This window comes from Numida meleagris, chromosome 5 (genome assembly GCF_002078875.1).
Source record: "Numida meleagris isolate 19003 breed g44 Domestic line chromosome 5, NumMel1.0, whole genome shotgun sequence".
NCBI classification, from domain to species: Eukaryota; Metazoa; Chordata; class Aves; order Galliformes; family Numididae; genus Numida; species Numida meleagris.
Genome location: NC_034413.1, coordinates 71,061,706 through 71,079,558, shown reverse-complemented (window position 1 = coordinate 71,079,558; position 17,853 = coordinate 71,061,706). Strand labels below are relative to the sequence as shown.

General features: G+C 55.4%; 1 protein-coding gene across 3 annotated transcripts in view; it reads left to right on the top strand.

The window, feature by feature from the left end:
- The window catches only part of ACVR1C (activin A receptor type 1C), a 21,447-nt gene continuing 9,592 nt past the window's right edge, over positions 5,999-17,853 (top strand). Inside the window, exons 1-2 of one of the 3 annotated variants that reach the window (XM_021399984.1) lie at positions 5,999-6,086; positions 12,148-12,378. In XM_021399984.1, the coding sequence (XP_021255659.1) occupies positions 6,014-6,086; positions 12,148-12,378 (304 nt within the window). In that variant the 5' untranslated portion in view covers positions 5,999-6,013. The other 2 variants (XM_021399983.1, XM_021399982.1) reach the window with 2 other exon arrangements.

The following is a 17,853-nucleotide window of genomic DNA, read 5'->3' as shown; positions in this document are numbered from 1 at the left end:
TACCGCGTCGTGCCTTTCCTGGCAGTCCGCGCTGCCCTGCGCCCGGCGTGACGTCAGGCAGCCCGGGCTGTCAGGAGGGATTTGGCTCAGGCGAGATCATCTCATTTGTGCGCTAAAAGCGTCCCGCCCCGCGCTGCCGCGGCCCCCGAGCAGCCTGGGAGCTCTGAGGCGCTTTTTTCCCCCGTCCTTCTCAGAGCGGCGTTGTGGCTCGGTCACGCCGGTCTGGCGGCGGTGCTGGAGGCGCCCGGGGCCTCCGAGGGAGCGCAGCAGACGGGCGCGGCCCCGGCCCCGTGTGAGCGGCGGCTGCCGCCCGCTGCGCGCTCTGCTTTGTTCCGCGTGCACAGAAGCTCAGTTGCTCTCAGTTTTGTCCCGATGCGGAGCAAAACAAATTACAAAACGAAATTCTTGCTTTCCCGCCAGCCCCAGGAGTGCTCGCCGTTGGCAAATGCTTTTATGGCGATACCCCTTCCAAGGGCTCTGACATCCCTGGGATGCGCTGTTTCGGCCCCGCTGTGAACCATGCCACGCAGACATCTAGCCTGGGAGCACGTCTGCCTCTCGACGGCCTCAGAGAGGGTTTTTGTTCTTTATTCTCGTCCCTTGTTTGGTCGGCTTGTTTTTCCAGTGGCGTTTGGTGTGTCAGGGGTCTGATGGGGACTGGAGGCAGAGGGTGAGGGATCAGCGGTCGCAGGCATCATGGAACAGCAGGATGGCGTGGGAGAAAGGGACCTCAAAAGTCATAGAACTGTGAATAGTTGGGCTGGAAGGGACCTTGAAGATCACAGAACCATGGAATGGTTGGGTTGGATGGGGCCTTAATTTTTAAGGTCCCTTCCACGGCCTTGGGCCCCTCCCGCCTCCCCGCGCTGGGAGCTGCCACGTCCCCGTCCCCAGGTCCCGGCTGGCAGCAGGACGGGGCCCAGCGCCTCCACCCCTGTGCTGAGGGAGCCCCACTTTTAAATTACAGCAGTGCAATTTAAATTCAGGCCGTAGCATTTCCCACTTTTACTGCATCTCAAACAGCTTGCCACACTGATGGCTTTAGAGTAAAGCAATGCTGGTAATCTTCAGAAAACAAGAAAAGGCCAATGTTCAGAGCAGGAGCTTTGTCACGAGATGAGTTGCTATTGCTCCAGCAACAGGCTTCGTTTTGCATCGTAGCAGCTTTGGGTCCTTCTGAGCAGTGACTGGGTTAGAGTGGGAGCAAACAAGAATGGAGAGCTGCGGGCAGAGAAGGGCTGAGGAAACACCAGTGGGTATGGAGTCGGCGGGTTCTTAATTCAGCTTCAAAGCAGCTCTGCAATGGAGCAGCTTGGAATTCTGTATCAATAATAATTACAACATTTCTGATATATTTATTTCCACCAAGTCTTCCAGCATGTGTTTCAGACCCAAGGGACGATTCGGAATGCATTGTTCCAAATCACGCAGGCATCCTATACCACAAAATATAATGGTGCGTTAAGTGTCCAGACAGTTAATGTTTAATAGCCTACATGGAAACAAAAGGTCTCAAGTGTGTTCTGAAGACACAGGCCATTATGGGTATTGTAGATCAGGGTTAAAATAGAGAACAGCAGCAGTGTTGGCATTCGATGCGTGAAAAAGCCAGGCAGAGCGCTTTGCTAACGTGGACAACAGAGCCTCATTGCTATTCTGATACATGACTATTTCTGAAAACCTCGTTGGATAATGAACAAACTGCCCGTAGTGCTGCGAGCGGTCAGCAGCTTTAGAAGTTTGGTTTCCTAACAGCTCTGTACTGCGGCGTTTGCCCTGCTGGGGTTCTCCGAAGCCTTATATATATAACTTATGTCTCCAAGCTGTTAATGAGTATTCAACCATATTGTTTGTCTTATTGAAGAAAAGTTTGTTCAAAACAGCGGGACAAGTGACAACGAGGACACCGGGGCTGGCCTGTGTGTGCTGCTGGTTTTAGAGAGGAGCCCACTCTGCTGCTCCTCGACGTGTAGAATGGTTCTGGTTTCAGTTAGCTGCTCGTCTGCTGCTCCTGATGCAAATCTGCCCGTCGGTTCTTGCCACAACATGAGGTGCTGTGAAATGGAGTGCGTTCAGCTGAGAGGGGATTTTCTGTGAACCTCTTGGCCTGAAAAACACTACATTCAACCAATGCCATGAGGTGAGAGCTGCTCTGGAAAGCAGGAGCCTGGAGGTGCTGGGATTTCAGCTCGGTTCTTCAGCTGTGGGCAGCTGGCGGTGCTCAGGGCTGGTGCGTGGTGGGCGTCCTCCATCAGGGCTGGGAGGGCAGGGCTGTCCTCCTGGGACGGTGCTTCTGAAGAGCTGCAGTTGTGTGCAGTTAGCTTCTCCTCACGCTCTGTTGGTCTTTGGTTGTCCTGTGTCGTTGTCACTACTGGTCCTGTGGGGGACAGTCCCACGCTGCTGCCATTTCCCACTTCTCCCGTTGCTGGGAGAAACCACGCGACCTCGGTGCGGGTGCTGTCATTGTATGGCAAGGGAACGAAGTGCAAAGCTGGGGACTCGCTGCAGGATGAGTAGGAAGTGAGCAATGCAAACGTGGAGAAGAGAGAACTGGATTTAAAACTGGAGCCAGAGAATGAGGAGCACCCCTCGTGCCCACCCCTCCTGCCCCGGTGCTGCAGCAGTGCCGAGGAACACGACTGCACGACAGCAGGTCACTGCCCTCATTGTGTAGAAGGAATAGAGATCTGGTTAAGCGCTTCCAATAGCCCGTGAAGGGTGTGTTCTCCCCTCGGCCTCCATCTCTCCAGTTGCGAGCTGCCCCTGGGGCGGGTGAGCGGGGAGCGGCTGCAGCTCGGGGTTGCAGGCAGAGAGCAGCGGCCGGGCAGGGTTGCGGGCTGCTCGGAGCACGCCTGGCGTGGCAGGAGCGCTGTGGGGTTGTTGAAGCGTTGTTCACTTGTGGTGGGTCCTCAAGGAAAACAAAACGGGATTGTGATCGCGGTGTGAGAGGGAAAAGAGATGCTGGAACAAAACCCAGCCCCCGCGCTTCCTCGTGGGCCGTGGCGATGCCAGGAAAGCGCCGCTCGGGGGATAACGCGGGTGCTGCGGCTGGGGGCGGCTGGGGGGACAGGAACAGAAAAGCGGACGTTTTCATAAACTTCTGCCGTAAAGCTGCGGCTCCGCATCGTCCCGTTCAGAGGAGCCGAGCTTTAACAGCCCCTTGGTGCGGTGGATGGCTGCGGGGCAGAGCCGCGGGCAGCGCTCCCGTCCCGCTCCGGGGCCGCAGTGCGGGCGCGCAGTGCGGGCGCACAGCGCGGGGCCCGCGGCTCCTGCCCGCTGAGAGCGGTCGCAAACGGCGCTTAGCAAAAAACGGCGCACGGAGAACAAGCGAATTAGGGCAAGAGGGGTCTGATTTCAGCACGGCCGTTTAGAACGGGAAGCGTGGTTCTTCCACTGCGCGCTGCCGTTAAGAGAAATTAAAGCGAGCGGCCCGGGCTGAAGCGCGAACAGCAAACGAGGAGCAGAGAGCGGCGGGAGCGGGCGCTGAGCAGCAGCGTTGCTGTCGGCGGGGCGGGCTGCTCCGCTGCTGCGGCTGGGAGGCACGGGCGGCCGATCCCGGTGCCCCCCGGGCTCCGAGCACGAGCGCTGCTTCACGCTGTGCTCGGCCAGCGCTCACGCTCCTGCTGCTGGAGGGAAGGGGCCGCGGCTTGTACCCCAAGCCTCTGTTGCTTTGGCACCCACATCTGCATTCTGGTTTTAATTAGATCTTGACAGAGGTTTGGATTAGGATTGGGTACGAGGAACGATTCCTTCTCCACAGAGCGGTCGGGCGCTGGCACAGCTGCCCAGGGAGTGGGGGGTCACCATCCCTGGGGGTGTCCCAGAGCCGTGGGGATGTGGCACTGAGGGACGTGGGCAGTGGGCATGGCGGGGTGGCTGGGAATGGGTGTGGGGATCCGAGAGGGCTTCTCCACCTGACTCATGATTCTGCACATTTTCTTATGACTTTTATTTATAAAGCAACAAAGCCTGTCTGTGGTGCTGCGTGATGCTTGGGTCCGGCATGGCTTGCTCGTCAAGGAGTTGGACTTGGATTTATCAAGCTATAGCAATTCCCTTTGTGTTTAGCTGATGGGGTGGTGCCGTGGCAGTCCCAGTTCCCTTACCTGGATGTGTTTGGGTGACAGTTACAAAAAAAAAAAAAAAAAAAGATTGTAGGAGGGCAGCTATTTGTTGGTCTTAGCCAATGGCTATGCAGCTCCAGACTTTTTGGATTTGGTCTTTTCTGCATCTTAAGTTTTAGTTTGGTAGAGGTTAATTCATATTCTTTCTATAAGTATTCAGTCAAGTGATATTTCTTGTGACAGAGCACTCATGAAAAAGTGCTGAAACCAAATAAGGTTAATCTGAGCACATTAATTCAGATAAGTACATGATAAAAGTAAGGGAACAAACCCATAGCACTGATACAAATGCACTGAGTTGGCTGTACTGGTTTCCAAGTCGACCTGCCCGACCTGAGCCCTTGTCCTTTGGATCCATGAAGGTGTGTTTGTGGGAAGGAGAGGAGCTGACATTCGCGAGGGCTCAGTGCAGCATCACCCCATGCCCCGGGCTGGTCCCTGGGGGCTGTGCTGGAGCTCAGGGACAGTCGGTGAGGAAGGCGGCCGTGCTCCTTCCACTGGGTGTTGCATTGTTCTCTCCCCCGGTGCCCCTCCTTAAGGCTCCTCCCTTGGGTGCCCCTCTCATAAAGGGGTGCAGAGCACCCTGCACTAAGCTGGGCTCCTTTCTGGGGGCTGGAGTATCAATCACTTCCAGCTGCAGAGGGAGTCATAGAATGGTTGGGTTGGGAGCGTCCTTGAAGATCACCAAGCCATAGAATGATTGGGTTGAGAGGGTCCTTGAAGATCACCAAGCCATAGAATGGGTGGGTTGGGAGGGTCCTGAACAAGTACTTAAGGAAAATGCATGACCAGCATCAACAGATGGTTTTGTTGTTTGTTCTTGTTTGTTTGTTTGTCCCATTATGGATCCTCTACCAGCTCATTTGGACAAATCAGGTGGAACACGGTGGGCTGCACCAGGCCAGAATGGAATTGGAGAACAGATTGATTCAGAGAGAGAACTGAGGCTGTGGGGAATTAACACAAGTGGCTGCAAGTGCTGTTTGGGTGAATGAGTTCATTTCAGTTTTTATTTTATAACTTTTTTTTTTAAAGAAACTGCAAGCGCTTCGGGTTTTGTGCTGGTGATATCACACTGTACTGCTACGTTATGTTCAAAAGACTTGAATAGAGATGTCATAATGATCACAGTAAGGACTACATGGAAAGTTGTACTTAACTGGCAGCAGTAGAAATCCATGTAACAACCCGTGGGGAATGGGGCTTTACCTTAGAGCAAATCCAGACACATGGAATGTACAGCACCTGGAGCGCACTCAGGGCACAGCCTGCGACCGTGTTAGAATTTACTTGGTTCTGTTTGGAATGAGGTTGACTTCTGATGATGCCCTTTGGTGCTAGCAAGGCTTCTGCGGCACAGGGGCACAAGGGGGTGAAAAAGCTCCCTAGCAGTTTGTGGCCTATGGGAGAGCTTGTGAGGCTGAAAGGAGAATTTTCTTGAGGCCGTCAGCACGGACTGGATAACAGCATGATGGAGAAGTGACGCTCGGACTTGATGATCGTAACGGTCTTTTCCAGCCTTAACGATTCTGTGAACGCGAAACGCAGAGAGCAGCTGGGATGCGGGAGCGCGTCGGTGTCCGCGGAGCGGTCTGACAGCAGCGAAGGGGAAGATGCTGAACCGCTCCTCTATTTACAGCCAGGAACGAGCCAAGAGCGGTGCGGGGCTGTGCGGGGCCGCCCCTCCCGGCGCTCCCCGCCCCGCGGCCCGGCCCGGGCGGGGCCGCAGCCGGCACCTCCCGCGGGCGGGCTCGGGCCGGTGGCCGCGGGGAAGGTGGTGCCGGGCGGCCCCTCCCCGCCGCGCTATAGCACGGAGCGGCCGGCGGAGCGGGGAGCGGCCGGCGGGGAGCGCCGGCTGCAGGCTCCGGCCCCGGCGCGGATGAGCGGCGATGCGGCGGGCACCGAGCTCCGCGCTGCGGGCGGCGCTGCCGCTGCTGGGCGCCGCCGTCTGGATGTGCGCAGGTAGGGGGCGGCGGGGACGCTGGGTGCCCGCGACCCCCGGCCCGGCGCTCCGATAGCTGCGCCGCCGCCCAGCCGGGGTCAGCGTTGTTTCTCGGGAGGTTAAAGAGCTTAATGCATTTAATTATGATCAACGTGTATCCGCCAGAAATAGGTCAGGTGGGATTTACGGGCAATAGCCGGTCCGGCGCTGGTTCCAGCCCACGCTCTCAGGAGCTGCTGTCTCTTAAGTTCCTGATCGAGGGGTTCTGATGGGCTGTACCTGGTGGATCTCATCCTGTAGTGTGTTAGCATTCACTTGGTGTTGTTCTCTTGGGGCTTGGAGGCAGCGGCACACCCCATCGCATCCTGTGCCATCCCATCCCATCCCATCCCATCCCATCCCATCCCCACCAGCAGAGCAATGTCCATGGGCTGTGAGCAGGGGCTGGGTATGCAACTCTGCACTCTCCGAAGCCAGCTGCTTCTTGGCAATGTTTGTAGGGTTATGAGGAAAAGGGTTTTGCTGCAGACATGGTGAGCTGTCCCACTGTTCCATATGTCCTCGTCTCTCAGGTGGGCTCGCTTGAAATTGGGGCTTACTTCTCAGGATTGCATTCGGTTGCTGTTTGGGTTTTGTTGGCAGTTTAATCCCTTGCTCCCACCACCTTCATTACCCATCTCTGCCTGCGCTGCACCAAGTGCTGGTGGCACTGCCCGTGCTGCTCGGAGCCCTCGGCTGGGGCTGGGCAGCATGGAGCTGGTGCTGTGCAGTGCTGCCCGGTGGGACTCAGCTGGTGCTCCATTTCAGCGCCATTTTGCATTTCTTGAGAGACTTCTCAGACCCACGCTACGTTTGGGAGAGGTGGTTCCCCACTCAGAATAGTTTGCAGAATAGGTTCCAGCTGAAAACTGCCGAATAGGGATAAATGCGTGGGAACAGCATGGAACCGGACTCTTGCTGTGCTGTAAGTGCCGTATTAAAACCAAACCAACCAAACTTTTACCTCTTTGTCTTTCCCCTTCTGCAAAACACGGGGGTATTGATAAAAGCAGTTGCAGAGATGCCCTGTGCCAGGTTCTGTAGGGCAGTCTGTTTGTTGTGGAAGGTGGAAACGCCTGTGGTGGTGAACCAAAAGCAGTGAGCACCCCTAAGTACCGCGTGGAAAAGCAGTTGCACCTCTTTGCTGGAGGATATAATGTGCTGCTCTGTAACAAGGTATCGGTGTGCTGCTCTTCTCATGTTTGTGAGAGCTGATGCTCTTTTCCATTGCTTTTACAAAAAAAAAAAAGAAAAAAAAAAGCTTTAACAATAATAATAATAAAAAAGGTTTAATAAAGCAGGGTGATAATAAAGCAGTAGGAATGCCAAGTGCTTAATGGTCAGTGAGCTGGGTTGTGTGGAGTGCCAGTCCTGGTGCTGCGAGCGGTCAGACGGGAGGCTCCGGGCAGCGTGGGGCAGGGTCAGGCCCTCAGCAGCTGTGTGGATGGCTGACCCAGGCTCAGCCTGGGTCGGTGTGGATGGCTGTCCCAGGCTCTTATTTCCAGGTTGGTGTGGATGGCTGTCCCAGGCTCAGTCTGGGTCCATGCTCCTCCTGAGGAGTGCTCAGTGCCGCACCACTGGGGGTTACAGAGCAGCGACGTGGAGGTGTGAGCTGGGAGCAGATAACAGGGGAGAGCTGCTTGGGTAATAACTCCATCCCAGGTCAGAAACGCCGCTTCCCCTCTTGCACCTCTCTGCTGTCAGGCTCTGAGCTGCCCTTTGTTGGCTCTGCTCTGCAGAGAGCAAAGTCCGCGCTGGAGCCCGAGGTGGCAGCGCCTTTGTGCTGGATGCAGCTCCTGCCGCCATCTTCTCCACACAAACAATCTTTGCACATTCTGCTTTTCTTTTGCAAGTGGCGTTCTATCTCTCTGCTGTTGGTTCATCTTCAGTTCGGTAGCGGCAAGAATAAGTAACACATCCTGGAAAGTCGGTGTTATCTGGGTTCTGTTCTCAGAGGCGGGTTGCAGGTCACCTGAGCAGGGTGCAGAACCCCCGCCCCTGTGCCTCCTCCACCGGCACACGCGGGCACTGCGGAATGGGGCCAAACTGCGGGCAGTTAAGCAAAAGAGATACTTTAGGTTTCCAAGTGTTCTGAAATACTCGGCTCTTCTCATTGCAGTAGTTGCAAAACATTCAAATCTTCATCCCCTAAAGCCAGGTTTCCAAGGGCAGCACCTCCTTCCTGCAGCGAAGCAGCCTGTGCTGCGCCGGAGGGGAGCTGGGCAGCAGTGGGACGCGCTCGGTGTGATGCCCTGCATGGGACGTTCCCTTTCTGACCCTTCCTTCTCCTTTCAGTGCCACCAATGCTCTCTGAAGGTAATGAGAATTGGTGGAGGCCCTCTGGCAGCGTGTTGCAACAACACACAATTTTGCTGGGTTTTGTTGCCCTCTCCTGCTCCATTGGCATTGTGCATGGGCTCGGGTTCTGCCCCTGGTGCCAGGGGGGCAGCAGGTGTGCAGGGATGGGGGTAAGGGCTGGGAGTGCCGTGTCGCTATGCAGAGCAGTTTCTATGAATCCATGGGGGTGGATTTGTCTAATGACCTCTTTGAATGCACTAATGCTTTATAGGATGAGAGATGGTGGCCTCAAGTTGCACCAGGGGAGGGTCAGGGTGGCTATGTGGAACAATTCCTTCTCCAAAGAGCAGTCAGGCACTGGCACAGCTGCCCAGGGAGTGGGGGGTCACCATCCCTGGGGGTGTCCCAGAGCCGTGGGGATGTGGCACTGAGGGATGTGGGCAGTGGGCATGGTGGGGTGGGTGGGGATGGACATGGGGATCTGAGAGGGCTTTTCCAGCTATTATAACTCTGTGATTCTATGATTTATCCTAAATGGTGGAGGTAAGACCTACACCTTATGCTGCTGGGGAAGGGACGAAGGGACTGATCCCATTCATCCTCTCAGTGTGAGCCACAATTTCTTTATAGGACTCCACAGAAGAGCCCAGTTCTGAGCTGGTCTCGGCTCCCCACCTGCTCCATGCCTTTCAGGCTCTCTGCCCGTTGCAGCATGCCACCGGGGCCTGGCCCCGTGCCGGGTGGTGGTGGATCCCCGCTCCTCCTAAGGGGGATGGGACCATTGGGCAGCACGGCTGCGTCTGGGCCACCCCTGCCGTGGCAGCAGCAGACATGGGGCACTGCCACATACAGCTGCACGTGGCTGTGGGATGCTCTGCGCGGCTGCACGTGGCCCTGCATGAGAGGAACGGGATGGCCTCATGGTGAAGGTGAAAGCGGCTCTGCCTCATGGCAGAGCATTTCTTTGCACGTAATCAATGCTTGCACTCAGATTTTGTTATGAAGCACTCTGCTGCCTGGTAGGCGCAGTTGGGGTCGGCTCACCGTTGTGGATAGTGCCAGATTATGACTTAATGGGGGATTAGTGCCGTGCTAATCTGCGTAGTGAGGAGTCTGCGCTAAAGGCAGAGTGCATGGCTCAAAGGAGGCAGCAAATCCTCTCCTCTTCTCCCGTAGTTTCAGCCCATGCTTTGTGCTATGCTGCCAGGCAGTCTATGTCACATGTATGCTCTGTTCTTTCCATTAACTTCCAAACCTGCACTGCATATCTCTGCTTGCTTTAACTGTTCGCTGCTTTCATTAAGCCGGCATCTGAACTCGTGTTCTTCCATCTGTTACAATTCCTACTGCAAGAACAGAGGAAAAACACCCTCAACAATGCAGAAGCAGGGAACACCCATTCCACATGGTCTCTCTAGCTAGAAATTGCTTTCCTTGTGAGTTTGGCACCGTGAACCCAGCCGGTGCCCTGCCTGGCACTGCAGCCCCTTTGGGTAAGGTCAGCACCAACCACTCTGCGGGGCAGAGGCCACGCAGCCCATCCCATCCCCATCCCATCCCCATCCCATCCCCATCCCATCCCCATCCCATCCCCATCCCATCCCCATCCCATCCCCATCCCATCCCCATCCCATCCCCATCCCATCCCCATCCCATCCCCATCCCATCCCCATCCCATCCCCATCCCATCCCCATCCCATCCCTGTGTGGGGATGTAGGGATGTGGGGCTGTGGGAGGGCTGTGTGTGGGGCCAGAGGCTGCTGGATGCCTGGCATAGCTCTGTGAAGCCACAGAATTTCGCTTGTCCTCTTTCTCCTAATTTCTCAACAAGAGAATGCGATGTGTTAAGGGAAATGTTGCTATGCTTGAGTAAACAACGGCATTGTTCTTGTTACTGCATTAAGATTGCCTTGTTTTGAAATCTGGGAGCGTGTTTTCCTCCTGCCCCTTTGATCCTTTCCTTTTAAGCCCTTCTTGTCCCCCGGCTCACCTCTTCTGTGCAGTGGAGCACTGGTGGCTGCAGGAGCACCGTGCAGTACTGCACGCCAGCTGCAGGAGCACTGCACAGTGGGAACGCTGCACACAGGCTGCAGGAGCACTGTGCACCAGCTGAGGGGCTGCTCAGTGGAGAAATGGGACAGGGTGATGGCAACGGGGACTGTCAGGGCCAGAACAGAGCTGGAAGGAGCTGATGGAGGAACTCTGACGTGTTCCTGATGGGGCAGAGGTTCATTTGGGGGCTGAACACCCCCACTTTCGGAAGCAATGGTATTGTGTTGGGGCTGTACTGACAGTTTGTACCAGTAAACCTTTTGTTCTGCATGGTGTAATGGTGTGTTGCAGAAAGAGCTCTGTGGGGTAAAGCCCTGATTTCAGTGGTGGGCAGTGGACTGGACAGGTCAGTTTCAAGCAAAACATTCAGAACCTGTAGGAAAAATGGAGCTGGGCTCTCCATCAGACCGCTCTGAGCACAGCAGCAGGAAATGCCGACCTTCACATGGCGGTGCTTCGCTCCCCCTGCAGTGAGCTGGCCGTCAGGTGTTGTGTGCGTGAGCTCCAGCCCCTGGCCACAAACAGGCTCCAGGTGGAAGGGTGAAGCTCTTCCTTTGGGCAATAATTGATGACCCCATTTTGGTCAGAGCGGGCTCACAGGGCTCTGGGGTGCCCTTCTCTACCCTCGCGCCACAGAGTGTCAAGGTATTGATAAAACAGTTATCTACTGTGGGTGGCATTGGAAAGACCATTTCCTATTTTATTTTTAGCCCTGAGAAGGTGAGAGAAAGCAGCATAATGGCACATCTGAATCACTGAAGACCCTGCAGCAGCCGTTTGTTTTCATTTCCTCAAGTAATGCTTTTATTTTGCAGCACCAATGACGAAATGCTTTCCTTCCAGAGGGCTCATTTCCCTGGATGCATGGGGTCTCGCCCCTGCCCCCCAGGGCCATGGTGATGTTTCTCAGGCCAGTTCACCCGCTCCTGTAGCCGGGTGGCTGTGCTTGCTCCCTGCACAGAGCTGCAGGCGGCGATGTGCCATGCACGGGTAGGATGCACACGGCTGTGGGTGCCAGGGAAGTTTGTAGGGCTGGAGCTGAGGATAAACACCACAAGCTGTTCCTTGTAGCACGGGATGAAGTTTGCTGTGAAGACAACAAATAGTGTCGCAGAAACGGAAATCGGATTCGTGGTGCCGTCTGCCAGGGCTCGCTCTGCTCGGCTGCGCCCCTCAGATGTGGGCATGGGTCGCGATAGCTTACACAGAGGGCTGGGCTCTCTCTGTGCATTCACCTTCTGCTGGCTGCCGGCTGGGTGTGATGGCACTGCCCGGTGGAGCTCCTGGCTTGGTCAGGCGGTGCCCCACAAAGAGGACTGCAGCGTGTGCAGGGCTGCGCTGCCTTCCTGAGCGTGACTCAGTGATGGGACGGTGCTCCTCCGCCCCTGGTGGCCACCCTAGATTCCAGTCACCGTGTGGTTTTACTTTTTAGATGTCATCTTTAAGTAAAATAAATAGTGTTCCGCAGCCCCTCCCAGTTCCCAAAGAAACAGGACGGGTGCATGGATAATGCTTTTTTATTTTGTGCGGACCCCAGGTTGTGTCACAGAGCAGAGTTCCATCCTGCAGGTACCGCCGACCCCAGGTGGGTTGCAGAATGCGTCCTGTGAGCCCGTGGTGGGGCGGGAGCTGGTGGGCTGGATGCTGCGGGAGCACTGCCCGCCCCGTCCTCACGGATCCGTGTGTTTCAGGGCTCCAGTGCGTGTGCCAGCTGTGCGAGCACACCAACTTCACCTGCCAGACGGAGGGAGCGTGCTGGGCCTCGGTCATGCTGACCAACGGCAAGGAGGAGGTGATCAAGTCCTGCGTGTCGCTCCCGGAGCTCAACGCCCAGGTCTTCTGCCACAGCTCCAAGAACATCACCAAGACCGAGTGCTGCTACACCGACTTCTGCAACAACATCACCCTCCGCCTGCCCATAGGTACGTGCCCTGGCACTCAGGTGCCTGTGTTGGCGTGGGCAGAGCGCGGCTGGCGGTGCTCTGGGGGCTGGCAGCGGAACAGAAGCTGAGTTGGGGTGGGTACTGTCGTCATTGCTGGGATGAAGTCCTTGTGTCTCAGCAAGCACGTAGGTTTGCCTTTAGCTTTTGGCTTCCCCAGGAGAGCAGCCCGTGGGGCAGCCTTGCTCAGAGTTCAGTCACTGTCAGCGATCCTCGCCAGCAGACGCGAGGTGCGAGATGCCTGGCTCCAGGGCAGGGAGGAGCTGTGTGCACCGCACCGTGCTGGAGCCTGCCATGCTCAGAGCTGAGCCATCAAGTTGGCTTGGACCTTTAAAAAATGTCTGTTTGCACTAGTTTTAGATTTAATTATTGGTACAGTACTTCACTCTTCTCTCCAGGATTTGTGTCTAATCCAAGCTTTTCCAATATGCTGTCAAATACACAGCTCTATCAGATGACACCTTTTTATGTATTTAGAGCAGTGAGAGATCTTACAGGTAAGAAAGATGTGGATTAATGCGTACTTTACAGTTACAACTTGCACTCGACCTGCTGTCATTAACAGTATTGTGAAAGCACTCTGTCAATCCTTAGCAGAGTGAAATGCTCCTGTAACATTGTTCGACACGAGAGCTATAGGCAGGTGACCACAGGGAGCAGCTGGTGGGGGGAAAGGGGTGGGAGGAGTGCGGTGAACGTCACCCATGGGGATGAGCTGTGCCTGCTGCTCGTGGCTAAGGGTTGTTTGGGTACACGTCTTCCAGCTGACAACAGGAGGGAGATGCCAGTGGTAGCTGAGCTCCAGAAATGCAGAAACAAACTGCCACACTTGTGTAGGCTGAGATGCTGGGGCCTGGGAGAAGCCGCTGCCTCCAGCTGAGCATGGAGACATGCCTGTTCCCAACGCTTGGGCTGGGTTGCGAAACCTCTGATTTTGTATTTCAGTACCAGAGACAGTTAATTAACTTTTAGCCTGGGCCCTTTGCTCTAAACATTTGGGGGAACTCACATTAGTCAGAAAGTTACAGTGCCAATGTCCTCTGTTTCCTGGTCTTCCCTGACAGCCCCTCTTCACACATTCCTCGTTGTATCACAGCACTGCAGGGGCTGGAAGGGTTCTCTGGAGCTCCCCCAGTCCAACCCATCCGAAGTGCTTCCCTACAGCAGCTGCACAGCAGTGCATCCCGGTGGGTTTGGGTATCTCCAGGGAAGGAGTTGTGTGCCAGCTGCTGTGTTCAGGCTCCATAGGAGCAAAGCGTTCCTTGGGCCGTGCTTGTGTGCTGTGTTCGGCTGCACAGTTCCCGTTGCTGCTTTGAATGAGGAGGTTGCTCCTGTTCTGAACTGAGTTTTTTCCAGTGGGTGAAGATAAATATTTTTAGGGTCAGACGCAGCCTTCCCATCTGCTTTTGTGTACTCGCTGGCATGGATTTTGTTACAATACTTTTGCATTAGCAGATGATAACGTTTCAAAGCGCAGAATGATGGGGGTTTCTCTGTGTCGCCCTGAATGAACCCAGGTTTCTGCTATTTAAACCACAATGCTTGCTGCCCGAGCTGAGCGGCCTTTCCTCTGTCCAGGGGCCATAATGGCTCTGTGGAAGTGACCCACGTGCTGTGTCCTCGCTGGATGTCTCCCATGTGTGAAGTCGCGTGCACCCCTCAGCACGTCGCATGTCGTGGGCTGCTGTCAGGACTTGCTCCTGGGACTCTTTCCTGCTGTAAACCCGCATCTCACGGGGGTGGTTGGGGTGTACTTCGAGTGTGGGAGCAGTGCTTGCAGTCTGCCCCCACCAGCTTGGAGAGGGACCTCCCCACTCTGGGACCTCCCAGACCCACACTGCAGCCCAGCAGGTGTGCCCTGCGCTGCGGGCAGCTCTGTGAGCACCAGGGAGCGGGCACTGAGCTGCTGTGAGTTGGGGGGAAGGCACTGCACAGCCTCTGTGAATGCTTTACTTCTAAAGCTTTGAGAATATAGTTTTCTTTCTTTCCGATGTGCCTCGTGCAGAAGGTGCTGTACTGCAGAACACTCTCCTCTGTGCCCCGTGGGGATCTGCTGGGGTGGCACCTACAGGTGGTGAGGTGAAAGCGTGCTGTTCTGTGTTGGTGCGGTGGGAACGAGCCAGAGGAGTGGCGGGGCTTTGTGGAACAGTTAGTAGCTCTGGGATTAACAAGTGTTAATGGTATGAGAAGTGACATGCAGCTCTCCCTCCAGCCGCTGCCCAGCCTGCAGAACTGAACTCGAAACCATTTCTCCTTGCTCTGTCACCACAGACCCTGCTCAGGAGTCTGGCTCCTTCTTTCCTGCAGTTCCCCTTTAGATATTGAAAGGCTACTATCAGGTCACCTTGGGCCCTTCTCCTCTCCATGCTGCACAGCCCCAGCTCTCTCAGCCTGTCCTCATAGGAGAGGTGTTCCATTCTTTGGATAATGACATTCCATTATATGTACCTGCTTGAAAATGCTTAAAGACACTGAAGCCTTTATCCGTGCATTCCATTCACCTAAGTGTTACTATTCAAGATGTTGGATACTGCTGTATGAGAGCTTTTATAAGGTTCGCATTATCAAATGTGCACCTTATAAAATTGGCATTAATTGTCTGTTACTGAGCAGGATGACAACACTTCACTTTGGTTTCCCAGCACTAACTTGGTCAAGAGCAGAGTTAGGAGGAAGCTGCAGATAGCGAGTGAAGAGGCAGAAGACAGCAGTGTCCACTAATTTCCCAAAGTGCACTGATGGGTAAGAGCAGGGAGGATGGAGAATGGAGCAAAAAGAGAAGAGGCTGGGAGATATTTTGATAAATCTTTTTCTTCCTTCTGCGCGGCCACTTTGGTTCCCCCAAGCGGATGGGTTTGGAAGCCAATGCTGGAGCGCAGCGCTGACAGTGTGTGTTACTGCAGGCCTGTGTTGCGTTGCAGCAGCTTCATCCAGTTGGCTGCTTTCTGCTTTGTTTTCTGATGAACGCATTTCTGTCTGCGGCAGCCTGGCCATCAGGACGGGGGTCAGGATTGGAAAAAGCTGGGGGAGGAGGAGCTGCTGTGCCCAGCTCCTGCCCGCACCCAGTGCCCCCAGCCTGAACTTATTTTCTCCTCACATCCATGCAGTTCGGTGCTGTACCACTGCTGCAGTCCTTGGGATGATCTCCCGATGGCTCTGGCTCCTGCAGCTCGCCTTGAGCTCACCTGCGGGCGGTGCTGCAGCCTTCCGAGCTGCCCTGCAGCGTGCCACACACTGTGCACATGCATCTCCCGTGGCCCAGATTCATGTCCTCTGGAGGGATTTGTAAGAACGCAGCCATCGGGAGTGAAGGTGGGGGCAGGGACAGGGAAACAGCAATTTAGATAATGCATCTGTTTATCTCGGAGCTGTATCCCTGATGGCTCTGCTTGAACTCGGCATCCTTCAGCAGACCTTTCCCAGATGTTTGCTGGATGTCCTGAAAGTCTGCAGTCGTGGAACTCTGCATTAAATGCAAGAGATTTCCTTGCAGCATTGAAAATAATGTTTTTTTTTTTTTTCCCACCTCTGAGTAGTTTGATAACTTAAATATGAGCAGTTTAGTGCTTTTAGAACTCTTAATGTGACCTGTCAAAAGCCAGGCAAGTGCTGAGTGTGAGAACGCCTTCTCCATGGGAGGGAAGATAAGCATCCTTCTTTTCTTCCTGCCTGAAAGCACTCTGGTTTGCACCACTTGGAAGAGAGCTGTACCGCATTGTGAAACTGCTGAAGGTTGCCAGATGTTCTATTTTTGTTTCATACATGACAGCACATCTTCAGGGTCTATTGTTGATCAGCAAGACACTTAATGATACATTAGAAATAAGATTGCGACATGTTTTGATTAATGGTGTTGATTTAAGTGCTTGAGGTAGCCACGAGAGATTTTCTGATTTCCCGAAGGGTTTAGCATTGCACAACTCTGTAAACATTACCACACTTGTTCGGCGATTTGGCCCTGGGTTGCTGTTTGTGCCGTGTGTGCTGTGTGCTTTGCACTCGCGCTGTTTGTCGCTCCCCGGGATGCGGTTTTGCTGGGGCAGCCCCACGGGTGGTGGCTCCGAGCCCAGAGGTGGGGACGCGCCTGCAGGAGCTGCACCATGGGGTCAGCGCTGGGGGTGCCCACGACCGGCGTGCAGCAGAAACCGCAGCGCTGGTAATAGCTGAGTCTCTTGTGTATGCTCGGTGAAGGCCTAGGCAGGACTGGAGTGGTTGCCTTGATCTGCGCTTTGTCTTCCCTACCAGCGCTAGGGGATGGCTGCCGCGGGCTCCAGCTGCTCCTCCCAGCAGGCTTCTCTGGGCGGGGGGGGCTCTGTGTTCCCCAGGAGCTCAGTGCAGACCCCAGGCTGCTCCGGGCACCCCACCTCCCAGTCCCTCCCCTTCTGCGCCCGAGTCCCCCGACCTGCAGCAGCGTCTCAGAGCAGACCTGGCAGCACTGCCGAGCTCCATGTCATTCCAAACAGCTGTCGCTGCTTAGGTCGTGGACTTGGCATCTGCATCCCTGATGCTGGATGTCAGCCTCAGGAGTGGATGTGTCTGAATCTTGCTTCTGCCTTGCGGACGTCTCACCGGAAGGACCCCGCGTGCCCCTCGGTGCACTTCGCACCTTCATGGGCATCTTCCTTTTGATGCTATTCGCGCCGCCCGAAGGACGATCAAGTTTCACATTTTGCGCGTCTTCTGCAGTGCTGTTTTTCAGCAATTGCTGGAAGGAGCTGGTACTTCACAGTCTTTCTTGTGCGTGTTTACCAGCCCCTGCCACTAGGAAGCGCCCATGCCTGCAGCTTCACTGCCGTGCCCCCCCCGAGGCCGCGCTCTGCACGGGAGCCGGGCCGCCCCGTGCTGCGGGAATGCGCGCAGCATTGGGCCGGTCCCGCAGCGCCCGGCGCGGCAGCCTGCAACCCCTCGACCTCGGCCCTTCCGAGCACTTCTCTGCCGCGTGGGAACACGACCGAGCGCGGCTCAGGAGATCGCAGGGGATCGGTTACGGAGCAGCAGCCTCAAGGAAGAATCCCGCTTGCAAATCCTCTTAGGAGCCCTGCAGCTAGCCCCGCGAGCAGCCTCCTGAGCAGTACTGGAGGAAAAGCCCGTGGGCAAGACGTGGCGACTTTGTTTTCAGAGCGGTTTGAACGGCACACTGAACAGAGGCTGACCTCTGTTAACACTGTTTTCTTTTCTCCCTTGGTCAAAGCTGGGCAGCAGGAACCAGGCAGCTCCGTGCAGCTGAGCGCTGCCCCGGCACCTCTGCGTTGCCAAGGGCACAACTTGGCACTGTGCTCTGGGGAGAAACTGCTGCTGGTGTCACAGCATCTGGAGGAACAGAGCCTTCAGTGCTGGGCTGCGGGGCTCCACTGCCTTCCTCCCTCCTCTTCCTCCTCTTCCTCCTCTTCCTCCTCTTCCTCCTCTTCCTCCTCTTCCTCCTCTTCCTCCTCTTCCTCCTCTTCCTCCTCTTCCTCC